The sequence below is a fragment of the Vespula pensylvanica genome, chromosome 18 (assembly GCF_014466175.1).
Source record: "Vespula pensylvanica isolate Volc-1 chromosome 18, ASM1446617v1, whole genome shotgun sequence".
NCBI lineage: Eukaryota > Metazoa > Arthropoda > Insecta > Hymenoptera > Vespidae > Vespula > Vespula pensylvanica.
Window position 1 is genome coordinate 1,611,548 of NC_057702.1, and position 17,079 is coordinate 1,628,626.

The following is a 17,079-nucleotide window of genomic DNA, read 5'->3' on the forward strand; positions in this document are numbered from 1 at the left end:
GCAATAAGACTGAGTTATAACAAAGAGATATGTTGCATGTTATCTTTTCGTCGTTATTACTATGTTCACAACACATTCTAAACAAATGCCAATATATTATTAATTGCAGTTTTAATTCTATAAATTTTTCTCCTAATCAGAACTTTCGGTATTTTTCTTAAAAAAAAAAAAAAAAAAAAAAAAAAAGAAAAAAAAAGAGAAGAAATACAAATCAACTTTGCATTCGGATTCATTTAAAACCCTCAGAGAGAGAGAAAAGTACGAACTTTTTAATTTATACACTTGTCTCAAATCTAAAACTATTTATATCTCGTTGAACTCATAGATGCAGTTATATATCGCCACGTTATCATTGACAATTGTCAAATGGTAATATACATGCTAAGGGAAGGATATGTATTTGTGTGTGTATTTCTTCAAATGTTATCCTTTAACGAAGGACGGAGAATAAACGACGGTATATATAGAATGGATAAAAAAATTCCTATACGATTTTCATAATAAATTACTCTTTTTCAAGCCTTTCTAGATTTGTAGTTATAGAATCTAAAAAAATAAACTGACCTACGATCTCGTAAAAGAGTAATTGATTTTTAAAATAATCTAGGAACCTTTGATCCATCCTGTACGTGTGATGAAAAAAAATGTAACGTGGTAATTGTTAAAGGAAAGTTATGTCTGCACCATATTGAAAGCGTTTTTTTTCTATTTTTTTTTTTTTTTTTTTTTTTTTTACCGATCAACGATAATACTTAGGACGAGAACAAAATATATATAAGAGAAGAAGAAGAAGAAGAAGAAAAAGAAGAAAAAGAAGAAGACGAACGTTCGAAATTTTTGTTGTCCATGACACGAATAATAAGGAACATAGATCATAATAATAATATTCTTAGCACATTCTCGACGACAGAATTATAATAAACGCGAGCACGAGAACAAAGATAGAAAATAGCTAAATATGATTAGGAGAGAATGAGTTAGCTTATTGCCAAATACTATTCTAATGAATATGAGAAGTATTTTTGTAAGATTTAAAAAAAAGAAGGAAAGAAAAAAAGAAAGAAAAAATATTTATACTAAAGAGATAAATATAACTCTGATCTCGAAGAAAAGACACAAGTGATCTATCTTAATACTTAAAACTTTTTGAGAATGAAGCGCGTTTGATATTGAATCATAATTGATATATGGAAGCATATTTGGAAGATATCGTAATATAATAAATCGCTCGTCGCTTTCCTTTTTTGCTAAACTCATAAAGAGTTTAGATTCATTGCCATAATGTGTTTAAAATCGAATTTTATAAGTTGGATATTGATGATGAGAATGAATAGTGTCTCAATGCGATAGGATTATATAAATCGCTATAAAAAAGAAGATGTATCAATTACGTTGCGTGGCACAAGAATTAAGATCGATTATATGATAATTTTCAATTCAAAGGAGTGACGATAAAAATCTAGTGATATATACGTAGGACATTGAATCCTCTCTCTCTCTCTCTCTCTCTTTCTCTATCTCTCATGTGCAATAATAACATTTCGTATAATGATACGAAATAGATGAAATTTAAAAAATGAGATAATAAAAATGCATTCGGGCGTGTGGATAAATATACGCACATATTTTACATATTCTCAAATTGATCGACACGACGTTTGGTATTTCCCTTGCGAATTTCACGAAGCGTTTTATACTTGTCACGTCCTTGACGAACGTTTTCCCTATGAATTTTATCCATAACAGTTTCCTTGGTTTCGTCTCGTGATTGTGCAAGATCTTGCTTCAACGCCTAAAATAAATCGAATCGATAAATACATGTAGAATTATTTTGTTAATATTTATATACATGTGTTTTTTATGTATAATAATTAATTATTTATGATATTATATATATATATAATTTATATATAATTAACATAACTATAACATAAAACGTCAAAAGAAGAATCAATTTCAATTGATTAATTATATAATAAATCACCTTCAATTGATCGTTGAGACGTTCGTTTCTTTCAGCCAAAGTACGTCTCTCTTCGACTGGATCAATTATTGATTCATCCGTAGCAAGATCTTTAGTAACATCACAATTCGGAATCTCATCTTCGCCTTCTTCCTCTCCCTCCTCATTTTCTTCTACATGATGATGATGAGGAGTTGTACTAGCTTGGAAAGCTCGATCGGCTTCCTCTTGCCTAAGTCTACTCGAAGATGAAATAATAAGCAATTGTAAATACGTGAAAAATTACGAACGTATTGATAAAGAATAAATAAAAAGAACAATGAATACTTGGCAGCTTCAAACTCCTCCTGTAATCTCCTAGCTTCTGCGTCTTTTGCTTCTACTTCGGACTGTATACGTTGCACCTCCTCTTGCTTAGCTCTAATCTCTTGTTCCAACTTAGCACGTTCTGCGGCTTCCATTTCATGAGAGAGTTCTAACTTTTCCATCATTGCCGTCAATTCCTATCAATAACAAAGTACATTGTAAAGAAGATTCATAACCATAAGATTATCAGTCGTTGAAGATATTTATAAGTAATAAATACCTTTTGACGATCTTCTAATTCCTCCTTCGCAGCCTGCAATTGTTTCAATTGTTCTTCCAAACGTCTGATCATCTCTTGAGCTTCGTTTAATTCAGCCTGTCGCCTATCCATTTCTTCGGCCATATTTCTTAGCCTTTCCTCGTACTCTTGTTGTTTCTTTTCTGCACGTTCTCTCGCTGCAATTTCTAATTGCAATTTTTCCCTTTGCTGTTGCTTCGCGATTTTTTCTTCTCTTGCTTGAGCCTTGAAAAAAATATTACCACGTATATCGAATACCTTCGGTAGAATGACTCTGAATTTATACATTTATCTATAGATAATGCCCTCATTCGATATTCTATTATCACGGCACTCAAAAGTAGCAAATTAATCAAATAATCATAGGTTGATTATATCGAAAGGAAAAAAAATATTCTTAAAATGGAATTTTCAATAATACGTATATATCTATATATGTATATACCTTCATTTGCTGAACATCAATAGTATCCGGCTTACGTCTACGCATATATAATTCATGATTGCCCATACAAAGTGCCAAAATTCTCTTATTAATCTTCACTCTTGTAGCAAAGAAAATAAAGTCTGGTGCTTTCTTATCTATCGGTTTAATAATAAATTTCTTTTCGTTGAAAGAAATATTTCTTATCTCAGACCAAGGAAAACCAATCTTAGGAGTAAGTTTATCATCCTTTTCATAAATATTCAAACCTAAAGCATCGACGCCCAACCATAATTCTGTTCCTTTTTTATTACGAATTTCGAAATAATTAACTCCATACATTTCTAAATCCTATATAAAGAAAACAAAAAAAAAGAAACAGAAAAAAACAAAAATTAATCCCGATGGAAAGAAATAAGGAAAGATTAAAATATAAATTAAAAAAATTTAACATCTATAGAGAGATATATAAATCGTTGTGTTGCTTTATCACCTGAGCAATCTTCAAGTATTCCATCATAGCATCTTCTCTCAACATACCGCGATGTTCTTGCCACCAATTAGTTATCGAACTCTCCCATTCTTCTTTACTCATTTTATGTTGATCCACAACTCGCTGTGGTAATAAGCGATCGTTAGCTAAAAAGCCGGCAGTGTGAATTCCTTTTTGAAAATCACCGTGTCTGGCTTGAACCGCATAAGATGCAAGCAATACGGATGTTTCAGGTGGGCAGTAAATTTCATCACTGAGGATAGAATTTTTCACCTATAAAAGAAAATTTTACAACGTTTCCATGTTAAAAGTTCCCGGTACAAAACGGATATAAATAACAATAGATTTCGTTCGAATATTTAAACGTTGCTCCTGGCAATTTAATTAACAATATAATAATCGACTAATCTTTATCGATATATTATCAAGATTGGACTTTTCTATTCAAGGTTATGCATCGCATGTATAAAATGAGAGGCTCACAAGAGTACCTATTTCGCGCACTCTCTAATTGCGATAATAAATCGCAAGATTTTTTTTTTATCTCATCTTACATAATAACAATTATTATTTTTTCCTTAGAAGAAAGAAAACGTTATAATTTTTTTAAGTATACTCTTACTGTCAGAGGGCAGAAGAGAACTAATGGAAGAAAAGAGATAAATGAATAAATAAATAAATAAATAAATGAAAACTCCTCAGTTAAATATAATAAAGACAGTACAATTAGGATGATTGTGTCATTAAATTTTCTGTTCTTTCTCTCACGCACCTGCAAATAAAAGAGACGAAGCGTGATATCCTGTATCAATTCCTCCGCAACGTCTTCGGGATAAAATTTCGCACGAAACTTGAACTGCAATGGGGTCTCCTTTTTGACCTCCTGGTTCATTACCTATAATCAATTGATAAAAAAAAAAAAAAATTAGAACATAAATGTATGTACGTATGTATGTGTATTCATATATCTATCTATATATACATATGTACAGACTGGGCCACAAATTCCTAGACGATATTAAAAATCAATTACTTTTTTTACGAGCTAATTAATTAGACTAATTATCTTAATTAATGCCTTCTCTACAAGCCTAACTTGTAGTTTTACGTCCTGACAAAAAAAAAAAAAAAAATCAGCCTTGAAGTCTCGATAAAAAAGTACAACTGATTTGAAAACTCATCCCATCTTGGTTAGCTCATCCTGTACATAGATATATCAACTACGTGTTATTTTTTGCAATAAAATTTGGGAAAACACAAAGAAAGAAGAAAAACTGAAAAATAAAAAAAGATATAGAAAAGAACAAAGTCACTCTTTTATTTTGAAATACAACAACAACAACGTGCAAAAACGTGTGCATTTATTATTATATATCCCACATTTTTCTTTTAACGAAAAACACGATGATCTATGGATCGTTGCGGTGACATGCAAGAGAGGAGGTTCGACAAATTGGGAAAAATCATTGATTCGACATAGTTTTGGGGGGACGAGAGAAAGAAATGTTATATCATCGATAAAAACGAATGTCTTCTTAAAATTTTTGTTTCGATTGAGTAAATTGCCGATTACATTCTAATGATCGATAAGAAACGAATATTATTATAGTTTCCAATATGTGTATATATATATTTCTCGATAATAACTTGTACCTATATCTAATCAGAACATCTACAAGAAAACTTAACGATCCAAATGTTTTAAAACGTAAAGGGTGTACTATAATTGGGAGAGGGGAGAGAGAGAAGGGGAGAAAAAAGAAAACATATACTTGAAAGTACATCAATTTGCTATTAAAAATATTTCTACGAGTATTTAACGATTGTCGGGAAAGATTAAAGAATATTGTATCTTAATATAAATCTTGATGTTAATATTGAATTAAAAAAGGCACCTCGCGATACGATCGATTTTTGTGGTACCCTTTAATAAATATTTCGATAATATTTTTGATAATAAAAAAGGAAAAAATAATAATAAGAGCGATCAAACGATGAATAGACACGGTTGCGTTCTTGACATTATTGTATTAAAAAGAGAAAGAAAAAGAAAAAAGAAGATAATTTTTATGTTTGCTTGGTAACACAGACGTATGTATGTAAGTGTTGTTACTTAAAGAGATCCGCAAACATGATCGCCTTGATCGTATACGACTGACATCTCGTCTCGGTTCAATGCCAGTGACATGATTTTTTTTTTTTTTCTATATAATTATCTTTGTGATGGCTGTATATCGGATTACGTAAGATATATCTTACAAAATGTGTAAGGATTTTCCGAATAAATTCTACAGGTGCGAGAACGTAAAGCGTGTGTGCGCTAACACAGACTTAGATAAAATATATCTGTAAAATGATCTGCGATTTTTATTTTACTTTATTTTTTTAATTTATCACAATGTTCAGTGACGAATTTACGTATAATCCAATCTGATAAGTTTCTTTTTCATTTCATCTTTCGCATGAATGGTCGACGAAGTGAGAAAATATATATATCGAATAATGAATAATTGATTCATATTAATACGATCCAAAAAATATCCGACGACTCAGGTCCCTTGAAAAGCTAAATCCATCAATGATTATCTTATTCTACTTGATATTTTAGCCAGGTCTGCGTGCGAAATACGTGGACGATGCATTTTTTAATGCGTATATATATATGTATAATAACGTCAAGATCGTCGAAAATGAATTAATTCGCGATTAGTATATATTTTCTAAAATGTTCCTTCTAATTCATCGTCGATCCTGACGCATGTAAGTGCCGCGTAAAAAAGAAAAGAAAAAAGCTATTTAAAATATACGTCGTGTTTTTACGATCAACAAATGTTTTCCGACAAACGCGTGCGCCAAGATATCGATCCTTTTTTCTTCATCATCTCGATATTTTTATTGCAATTACTATTATTTATCCTTTTTTTTTTTTCTTCCTTTATTATAGTCGTAACAATTTTTCTAATATTGACGAGGCTATATACGTCGATATTCTAAATTCATTTCACTTTAACGCTGTTAACTCGACGTAAAAAAAAATGTACGGAGCAATAAAACACGATAAGTTACTGAAATGACTAAAGAAATCGAGTTATATGGCACACACACACAAAAAAAAAAAGATTTAACACTAGTAAACAATAGTCGAAGTCTCCCAACCGTTATAAAAGATAGGTACCTTTTCTTGGTTAATAATTAGTGTTCTTCCGCGAGTCGTGTGATTATTGTAAAAAAATATGCGAACACACTGTAAAATAGAAAAACGATGGAAGGAAAGAAAAGAAAGGAAAAAATAAGGTGGTACGACATATTCGATTCTACCAAAGGATTTCGATCTTGGCGCCTTTGGATGTAAAATATTGTGGGAGTCGTAATTAATGAATTAATTATTTCATTTAATATAGATCAAAGGACAAAAAATTCCAATTGCTATTCTTACGTGGAAGATCTTTCGAAGACCGCACGGTACCACCTGAAATTATTTATCAACATTTTGTCATTTGTCTTGCATTAACATTTTTTTCGATATACCGGAACAAAATAACATTGTATAAGGGGAATAAAAAAGAGAAACTATTCGAGAGAATGTTGGACGATATTTGATTCGATTAATTCATCTACGTGTCAAGTCTGACTCGACAAATTTTATTAACTCCTAGCTACTAATCCGTCTTATTCGTGATAGACGTAATAGACAATTATAATTAACTACTTATTATCAAATAAAATATCGTCCAACATCGGCATCAAGGAGGGAAAATGAGTAAGCGAAAAACTCGATGTATATATCTTGAATGGCAAAGGATATATCCTAACGTAGATATGTGTTTTCCATAGTATGATTTTCGTGAATAATAAATGTAGAGACGCGTGGGAAGATTATGTCATTGGGAAAAATCCTTCTCATTGTATTCTTAATAATCTCTACTGTCTGTCATGGGTGGAACGTTAATGGTACAGCTAGAGAGATGCTTCTATTTTATATAAATGTTAGACTAATATATGTATCTATATAATTGTTGTACGAGGTGCCTTTTATTATTCGAGAATTATTGAAAGTATCGTTTGTTCTCAATAAAAAATATCAATAAAAAAAAAAACAATAAAAAAATTAAAGAAAAAAAGAATTACAAAAAATATATTAAGAAAAAAAAAAAGAGGATATAATACTCTAAATTGAAACAATAGGCTGAACCTCTATCTACATCTTAAGGTAATTCAATTTTACGATAAATCTAGCTGAATCTTTTTTTAACTGTCAAATCGGGAATGTAAGGAATTCAGTCATTCCATTCGTGGAATAGTTATACGAAACGATGACTGAATCACTTTCCGATAAAATACCATGCATGGTAGTCATCGTCTTAGATTATAACTCGATTACAAACACGATCGTGATATATAGGCTATCATTAAATAATATACGTCCTAATAAAGTGTTATTATCATTAACGGGACACGAACTTAAAATGATAATTAAAGTTACGGTAACTTACCCTAGACAAGAACGGAAGTCCACGCTTCCAGTTGTTAGTATTGCGGTTGGCATGCGTTCAAAGAATGAAAATATGATAAATAAATATGACAAATGTTACATAATCGAATGAAGTATTTCAATCACGCACGTGTGTGTTCGTATATATATATTTTTTTAATATATATATATATATATACGAATAATATTACCTCGATATTAAATATACGGTCGTATAAGTCGATTTTCATTTTTAAACGTTTTCAATCGAACATAGTAATTGATAATAACTTTTATATAATATTAATATCTCTTACGTGTTCGTGAGATAAGCGAACAATGTAAAACATTTTGGGAAAGAAAAAAAAAGTTTCGCACATTTATTTGAAGTATTGAAAAACTACGACGTCCATTTAGAACGTCCTAATCATACGATAAAAATCGTCGTTCTCTCTCTCTAAACGCATAACAGCGAGAATCTTTTCTCTGATCCGATTTAAGTTAATAAGAAAGAGCAAGCACCCCACGATCGTTAGACGTACATTTTCTCTTTACAGTGTCCCCAATCCTTAAATTATTCTGTTGCTTCTTAATCGATTATTTCCGTCGTACTTAGAATTATGGCTTCTCTCTTTTTAAAATCATTTCTCATCAAAAAAATGTATACCAAAAGTTTAGTTTATAATAAAAAGTCTAATTAAATATATAGGATAGGCCAAAAGTTCTTACGGGATTCTAGTTGTGCTATATGAATAAAAAAATTAGCTCAAAAAATAGTCTCGAAAGAACAATCGATTTAAAAAAAGAAAAAGATCACTTAAGAGCTTTTGACCTCCAATCTGTTGAAATTATCAACTAAGTGTAATTTATAATCTGTCACATTAAAGAGCATTCTGTAAGATAAAAAATAAAAAATAAATGAATTAAAAGGAACGGTAGAGATAACCAGAATCTCACTTATAACCAAAAAAAAAAAAAAAAAAGAAAAAGAAAAAGAAAAATTAAATAATAATCCTACTAAATCCGTTCCATACGCTATCGTCATTCTATAAACGAACAATGAAATCGATACAAAAGCTTAACGTTTTTGGAAAAATTATTAACAAATGTTTCATATACGAGATAATTCTCGATTATCTCCTATGAAATCGAGAATTATCTTGTACGGGGAATTTTCATGCCAGATGTTACTTCATTTTCGAAATGATTTCGCATTGTAGAAACACGCGCAAAGTAATCGTATTATTTCCTAAGCGAGCAATTGAAACAATGAATAAGTCTCGTGATTCACCCAAAATAAACGTTTACTATGTATGTAAGTGACCTCATTCGCTCAAAAGATTAATATGTAACGAAGGGAGAAAGCAAAACAAAATTATTTATAAAATACACGAAATAAAAAAGAAAACAAAAGAGAAAAAAATTCTTCGTGGAGATTAAACGATATATAGAGCAAAGACCAAAAGTTCCTAAGTGATTTTAAAAATCAATTAGTTTTTTTGAAGACTTCTTAAATTTATAATTTTACAATCCGCAAAAAAAAAATAAAAAAAATAAAAAAGAATTTAGTTTAAAAAGTCTCGAAAAAGATCAACTGATTTATAAAATAAACTTGGAATTATTGGATTCCACTTTGTATATAAAAATGTAAATATTAAGTATAATAAATGAAAATAAAAATTTATAGAATTAATAGTAAAAATATAAGTTAATCGATTATTATAATACTTTCGTAAAAAATAATCTCCCGCTGGGTAATAGCATGAAAAATCAAGAACAATAGAAGCCGTCGCGCAAAATCATTGTTCTCCTTTAGCATGTACCAACTTTTATCGCAGAGCTGTACTACCGCGATAAGCAAAAGCTGTACACTTCGTTTATAGCCTTCGTTCGTTCCACTAAATTATTTTTTAGACTCGAATAAAATACATACATTGAAAAAACAAAATTTCTATATACTTTCATAAGAAATTATATACAAAAAATTATATATATATGTGTGTGTGTGTGTATATATTAATATTTTTTAAGTCATAACAATAGTTGAAAAGAATAAAATGTCTATATACTTCATGAAAAATTTTATATATATGTGTGTGTTTGCGTACGCAATTTGTTAATAGAAAATATTTCAAAAAGAAGTATATAGAACTATTTCTTTTTCATATATATATTACTCTTCTTCCCTGAAGGAAAATAAAGATAAAGGAAACGACGTTCGGTAATCCTTTGAAATGGAAAAAGTAAAAACTTTCTTTCAACATTTAAATCGTTCGAGGAAGAAGGTTGGCAAGAAGAAGAGGAGATAGACCATGAGGCTCTCTTCTTTCGAGAAGCCGATGCTGAGGGAAGAAGAACCAGTCCTTGCCTATTTGCATAACACTCATTGCCGTTCGTTTCCAGTAAAGTACGAAGCACCTTGGAAAGGCCACAAGTATTATCTGCACGAGTAGCCAGGAGAATTGTTCGGTTGGCCTTAGCCACGTGTTCTACACCAAATTATATGTATATATATATATATATATACATACATAAGATGGGCCAAAAGTATAGATTATAAAAAGGTTTCTAAAGCTTGTAGTTTTACAATCTAAAAAAGAAAAAGATTAGCCTAAAAAAAGTCTCGAGAAAGGATAATTGATTTTTAAAATCATCTAAAACCTTTGGCCCTCACTTTGTATATTTACAAAATTATTATTATTTCTTTTTCTTCCTTTTTATTATTCTATATTGCAAGAATGCTGTTTATAATAATAAGTAAAAAGTCCTCCTAGTTTCTACCATTTCAAAAATTAGCGCCAAAAATCTTAACGTTGATTGGTTTGAGAATAACGAAGTGCAGCTCGAACGTGATTACTCGTTGGATGATTCCATTAAGAAAGAAAGTCGACGATTTCTCTCTTTCATTTAATTTCCTTTTATATTCCTTACATTTCCTGTATCAACAGGATATATATCTCGAGAGAAAGAGAAAGAGAAAGAGAGAGAGTTCTCTTTAAGATACTCGGCTTACCAGATCGTCTTCGAACTCGTCGTCGTCGGTGTCAGAGTCCGAGTAGCCTCTTAACTTTCGTACCTTCTTTTTTACTTCCTTCTTGACGACTCTCGTGATTGCACTTTCCGGCTGCATATAATCGATCGATCGATCATGAAAGATTTCAGAATCGGAGAGATCGTTATAAATCTCTTTACGAGAGAGCTTTACTACATAAAAGCAACTTTTTGCCAGGGACGAAAGTGTTACTTTAAGCGAATCTAAAAAGTTTTTAACGAAGAGAGGAAAATTAAAACTAATTCATAAATGTCTCTTATCATATGATCCTACAGGCAAAAAGAGAGAGAGAGAGAGAGACAGAGACAGAGACAGAGAAAAAGAGAGAGATAAGAATAGCTAATAGCCTATATCGCTCTAATGCAACAATACATTTCATTATCTACCATATTACGAAATAATATAATTAGCATATCTAATCGATGCGTACTTTAAGAGAGTTTGCTTTAGATCTCGATGAATATGTTTGTTAATTATTAAGGGTGCTTCTATTCACGATCAATATGCAAATATACTTTTATCGGTCTACGCGTATAAAAAAGGTGGCATCCACTCCTAGGAGTGAATTTTTTATTTTGCACCGTACTAATCTTTAATTTTGTACCTACGTTACGTTTTATCATTTATAGCTAAACTTGTGAATTAGAATAAAGATGATATAACTAATTTATCGATGTCAACAACAATTCGTACGAGTATATAAACATAACCTAAACTAAAGTAACTACACAAGTGTTTCTTATAGAGATATGAATTTTGTTGCACCATGATAAAACTTGTTCACAGGGGAGATTCTCTCGTGACAAATTAATATTTCACAGATAAGATAAAAGAGTCTGAAAGAAGTTCCTCTCTAAGGCTAATTCATTTATCCTAACAATGATTATCACTCTTGACGATATTAAAAAACTTATATCTTTTTCATTTTACAACTAAATATATACATACAATAAATTCTGGTGTACGAGTAAAAGAATATTTTGGTCAATATAGAAGTAATTAATGTAATATATTCCACATTAATGTTGTCTTATCTTATGGCATGCAAGTCCAATAGAAGGAGACATGTTCGACATTAAACTATCAACTTTTACGCTCAAAATCTAACACTGGAAATGATATATGTATATACATTGCACTTTATAAATTTCATATTATAAATATTTCTCTGAGAAACTAATAATTCTGACTTACATATACTCTTGCTCGCCAACCAGGTATATATGTATATATATATTTCGTTGTTAGATTGAAACTATACAAAAATAGAAACGACAAAACCACCTGTACTACACGAAAACCTTCCGCTTCCTGTCCCAAGTTAGACGCTTAGAAAAGTGGGTTGGCCGTTGTGCCGGAAGACTCTAGGGCAGGTCGCCTTTTGTCGTGGAAAAAAAGGAAGAAAAAAAAAATGTGAAACCGGATAAAAAGATACGTGTGTGTACATGTACACGTATGTGTGTGAAGGAGAAGGAGAGAGAGAGAGAGAGAGAGAGAGAGAGAGAGAGAGAATATGTAATGAAGAGAAGAGACAGAAGGATCGAGACTTCACAAGTTGGTGAAAGCCTTGAGTATTTTTATATACGAAGAAGAGAGCTACTATACGTACATATGTGTATGTGTATATATATATATATAATATACCTTTTTCTTGTAACCGTTCATCGATCGAATACCGAATACGTCTCATATTTTTGCAACTGTACTCGAAACTTATCGTCGATGTATTCTATTCCTTCTTTCGAATATGATCTTCGCGAACGTCGACAAAAGAAAGACGATGCCTGTATAAACAATTTTATACGCGTGAAATCTAACAGTAAGAACTACGAAAGTTATACGAGCGACTACGCAATTAACTTGTTTACTAATCTCTCACATTTATTTACTTTCTAACATAATACTTTCAAATGTTGATATTTAATTCTAAAAACCTGTACACAATTTTATATATACGCAAAATAGAAAAATTATACGAGAAACGTTCTACTACTAATAACATTATAACCTATATATTTATAGCATGAATTTTCAAAACATAATCACGACGAACTTACTATTTTTCTTTTATATTTCTCGAATATAATACGACGAAAAGATTATTGCATGGTAAACAAAGGCATACTGATCGTCGTAAAAGGCGAGAAACATGTTTCTAGATACTTATAAAAATCCTTCGAAATGACTAACGATGATACTCGATGCGAACAAATTTATTTGGTATTTTCTCCATGCGTGACGTTTCCTTTTCTTTTTTCTATATACTTCTTTTCATAATATCTTCTCACGATCGGAAAAAGAATAAGAAAAATAATTAATTTGTTGAGATAATATAATATTTTCTTATGAGTTAATACTTTCTTCTTTTAGTTTAACGCGTTATAAAAAAAAAAAGGTCAACGATGTGTTTCTGCACACATATGCGTCTATAAAGACCATAAAGGCAGATGTTTTATACGAATCGAGGAAAAAAGGAAAAAAGCGTGTATACACGCACGCAGATGACGTCATCCTTCGTCATCGATGCTTGTCTCTCTCGTTGCCATCACAGAAACGACGGGAATCCAATTATGGTTTTCTAGAGAGAGACTATATGTGCTTATAATTATTGAAAGACTGTGTGTGCTTATAATTACTTGAAAGACGTTCCTTGATCCAAGCTGGTTACATATTTTTATAGAAAAATAATAAAACAGTAAGATTGATAGTTAAGAATGAATTGAATTTGCCTGATAACTTTTTTGTAGTATTTCGCATAATAATAGCTACAGAATTTATAGTACGCAAGCTAAGTTTTTCTTATCAATCGCTTTGGAAGAGTAGTTTATATAACAACAATATGAACGGTATCAATTATTATAGAACGAATGAGTTAAATAGCTAATACAAAGCTCAATATCTAAGTACAATTCGGTATAATTGTTCTACATCTAAATAAATACAAATATATATCTCTTTCGTACCACTTTATCTGGCTAAAAGAGAACTTAGATGCTATTGTTCCTGATTGATGGAGAAGAAGAACGATATAAAAAAGAATGGTTGTCCTACCTTTTTGTACAATTTGATCCACGTTAGATCACCCTTATTGTCAGTGTATTGAAGACCAAAGAACCAAACTTCACGAAGACCAATTGTCTTAACAACTTGATCAAAAAGCTGCTTGCCGGTGGTCGTCTGCTGGATGGCAAACTCCAGCTCGGCGTCCATCGTCGTCACCCTGACGTTCATCTTCAGATAGGACATGAAAGCAAAAAAAAGTAAAAATTACAATATATACGAATCAAAGGGTGACGCTTATCAGTCGAGAGACGCCGAACGTTGAGGGCTCCAAATAAATCTTCTTCGAAATTCGAACTTGGCGGCTTCCAGAACAATGTACACTTGTTTTTAACAATATTTATTTCGTGCACATTGTAATAACGTCGCAATAAACATTTACATATGTACATATATATTTCATTCGATTCTCGAGACAATTCATTTTTGTCCAACGCAATAAATCTTTATCGCAGAAATAAATTATAGTCGGAAAAGAATTAGAAATACGTAGAGACGCAAAAAACTCCTTGTCAAAAACTCCTCTCAAAATATAACCATAAAATAATCGCAATACTAATTGACTTACCATTTTTGTACCGGCAACCATGACGCTGGATCTGGCAGTACGATTTCACTACGCACAAAAAATACAGGAAGATACGAAAAATCACAAACGTTTTAAATATTACAAATTCTTCTCTACGTTCACAACCGATAAAGAACGATTGATATTATTCGTCCTAATGTGTACGTGACGAGAGCGTTGTCAAATAATTTCACGTCCCGCGTGTCACGATCCGTTCTCGTTGCCTGTTGCTGAAACAATGGGTTTACTACACCGGCAGCGTCTTTTCTTCTCCCACTCTTCCACCTTTTCCGTACCGTGCAGCGTCTTTCCCTCTCTCTCATTCGCTCGCTTAATCATTCGTTCATTTCCCCCTCTACGACCTAACCTAAGATAACAGCGCCAGCTTGCGAACTCGAGAGAGAGAGGGGGGAAAAGGAAACGGGAGAGGGAGATGGAGAGGGGGGAAGAGAAAGATAGAGAGCGTGATCACGTGAGAAGCCGGTTCGTTTCATCTGACCAATCACCATCGAGCCCGGTAATACACGGTGTGTCAAATGAAACGATGAATTTTTCGCTCGTAAGCTTCTTCAAAGATGTTACAAGAATTACGATTTGATGTGCATTTAAAGGATAGTTAAACGATTTACGTAATCGTCCTTACGAGACAAATTTTCAAATGATACTTCGTTCGATAATACGACATACATAAATATTAGTGTATATACCGGGTGGGGTATTGAAATAAAAATATTCAATATTCTTTTTGCTTATAAATTAATCATTCTCATTTAAGTATCCTACCCTGTATAAATGTGTTATACCTACATAAAAAAAAGATCCTGAGGAAAAAATCATTTTTTCTTTCGTCCTTCGTTTAAATTCTATTCCATTCGATCTCGTAACGATACCAGCTTGCATAATTTACGTAAAAGGTGTGATAATACACATCTCCTCCTCTTTCACGTTTCCTGCCAAATCCACGCACGGTGTGTCGTATGCAGCAATAAGCATTTCGCTGTAGTAGCAAATTCAAAGTCATGACAAGAAGGAAAACATATATACAAAAGTATTCTTTTTATCTAAATATTTCACGTAATATAAAACATCTATCTCTGAAAAATATTTCCACAGTATATCTGATATCGATATAATCGATATAATCGATATAAAATACGTACCGACTTCGGCATGATGGTGTGTTTTTCTTTTTGCAGGGACGGTATAAAGTTTTTAACCTGAAACAAAAAAATATACAAGTAATGCGAGTGAAAAGGAGATATTTTATAAAAAGAAAAATATCACATCTAGTTATATTCGATTTCCAATTACGACAAATGAGTAAGAAAAAAGAGAGAAAAAAAAAGACGAAGGCGAAAAGAATGCATAGGTACGGTCCTGCGAATGGTACGGGACACACATATGTATGTGTGTATGTATGTACAAGTCACCATATTGGAAGGAAAGGACAAGTTATAATGCAAATCCGCGTGACCGAGATCCACCGGCTGAGAGTGAGGTGTGCCTGCACTCTCGTCGTCTAGCATTCCCCTTTTATCTAGGACTGTCGACGTTCGTTGAACCGACGACGATATCTCTACTTGCTTTAATCGTTGACGTTAAATATCTGTAACTCCAACGTACGTTGTGGATATATTCGTTCGACGATGAAGGCGAACGTAAGAGACGACGGAAAGCGTCTGTCTATTAATAAAAACTTATATCCGTTGCTGTCTCATGGGGAAACTTTGCTTTGCTCGCTTTGAATAACGAGGAAAAGAGAATATGAAAAGGAAAAAAGAAAGAAAAAAGAAAATGGAAAACAAAAAATCGATGTTCATTGCCTCGATTCTTACACCATAAAAAAAAAGGAAGAGGTAGAGAGAAAGAGAGATGAAAGATGAAAGAACGCACTCACGAGATTTATCCTGAAACTTGATTGGTCGATTTTAAAAAATGTCCTAACGTGACGTCACTCCGAAAATCGAACAACGTGACTACCTGTGCATGGTGTGTGGTATGTGTGTGTGTGTGTGTGTGCACGAGCGCGCTCACGTATATGAATTTGTGTGACATTTCCGTTCCAACTTCATCGTCGAATGCGTTCGTACAAAATTCGTCGATAAAACACGACATCGTAGGATCCTCCTGATCATTCTTTTCAAGGTCGCTCATTGACGTAATATGCTCGTTCCTATCTCTTAACGATGAAACACAACACACGTACATTGGAATCGTACACCTTTTCAAATTCTTCTTTCGTTCTCCAACTGTTACCGTCTCAAACATACATAAATCTTTTAACGACGTATCCTACTTTCTTTTCGTATAATTAAATAGTCTCGGTAACGTAGACGGATAATCGACGATTATTTTGTTCGATTTAAATAGATATTTATAGAATCGCATAAAAATTACCTCCGTATATTTTCCGCTTTATCGATTGCTTCATAAATCTTTTAATA

At 32.0% G+C, this 17,079-nt stretch overlaps 1 protein-coding gene across 11 annotated transcripts; it reads right to left on the reverse strand.

The window, feature by feature from the left end:
• Nucleotides 1-163: 163 nt before the first annotated feature.
• LOC122635457 (moesin/ezrin/radixin homolog 1) lies at nucleotides 164-15,852 on the reverse strand. Of its 11 annotated transcripts, XM_043825696.1 has the most exons (10): nucleotides 15,796-15,852; nucleotides 14,059-14,238; nucleotides 7,978-8,001; nucleotides 4,257-4,379; nucleotides 3,485-3,757; nucleotides 3,013-3,342; nucleotides 2,550-2,792; nucleotides 2,291-2,466; nucleotides 1,985-2,204; nucleotides 164-1,792 (listed from the first exon to the last, which is right to left on the reverse strand). In XM_043825696.1, the coding sequence occupies exons 1-10, from the start codon at nucleotides 15,805-15,807 to the stop codon at nucleotides 1,628-1,630; spliced, it is 1,746 nt and encodes a 581-aa protein (XP_043681631.1). In that variant the 5' UTR covers nucleotides 15,808-15,852; the 3' UTR covers nucleotides 164-1,627. The 11 variants fall into 11 exon arrangements, with proteins under 11 accessions (XP_043681631.1, XP_043681633.1, XP_043681632.1 ...); XM_043825698.1 differs by lacking the exon at nucleotides 7,978-8,001 and having other exon boundaries at nucleotides 1,985-2,201; XM_043825697.1 differs by lacking the exon at nucleotides 7,978-8,001.
• Nucleotides 15,853-17,079: the final 1,227 nt, after the last annotated feature.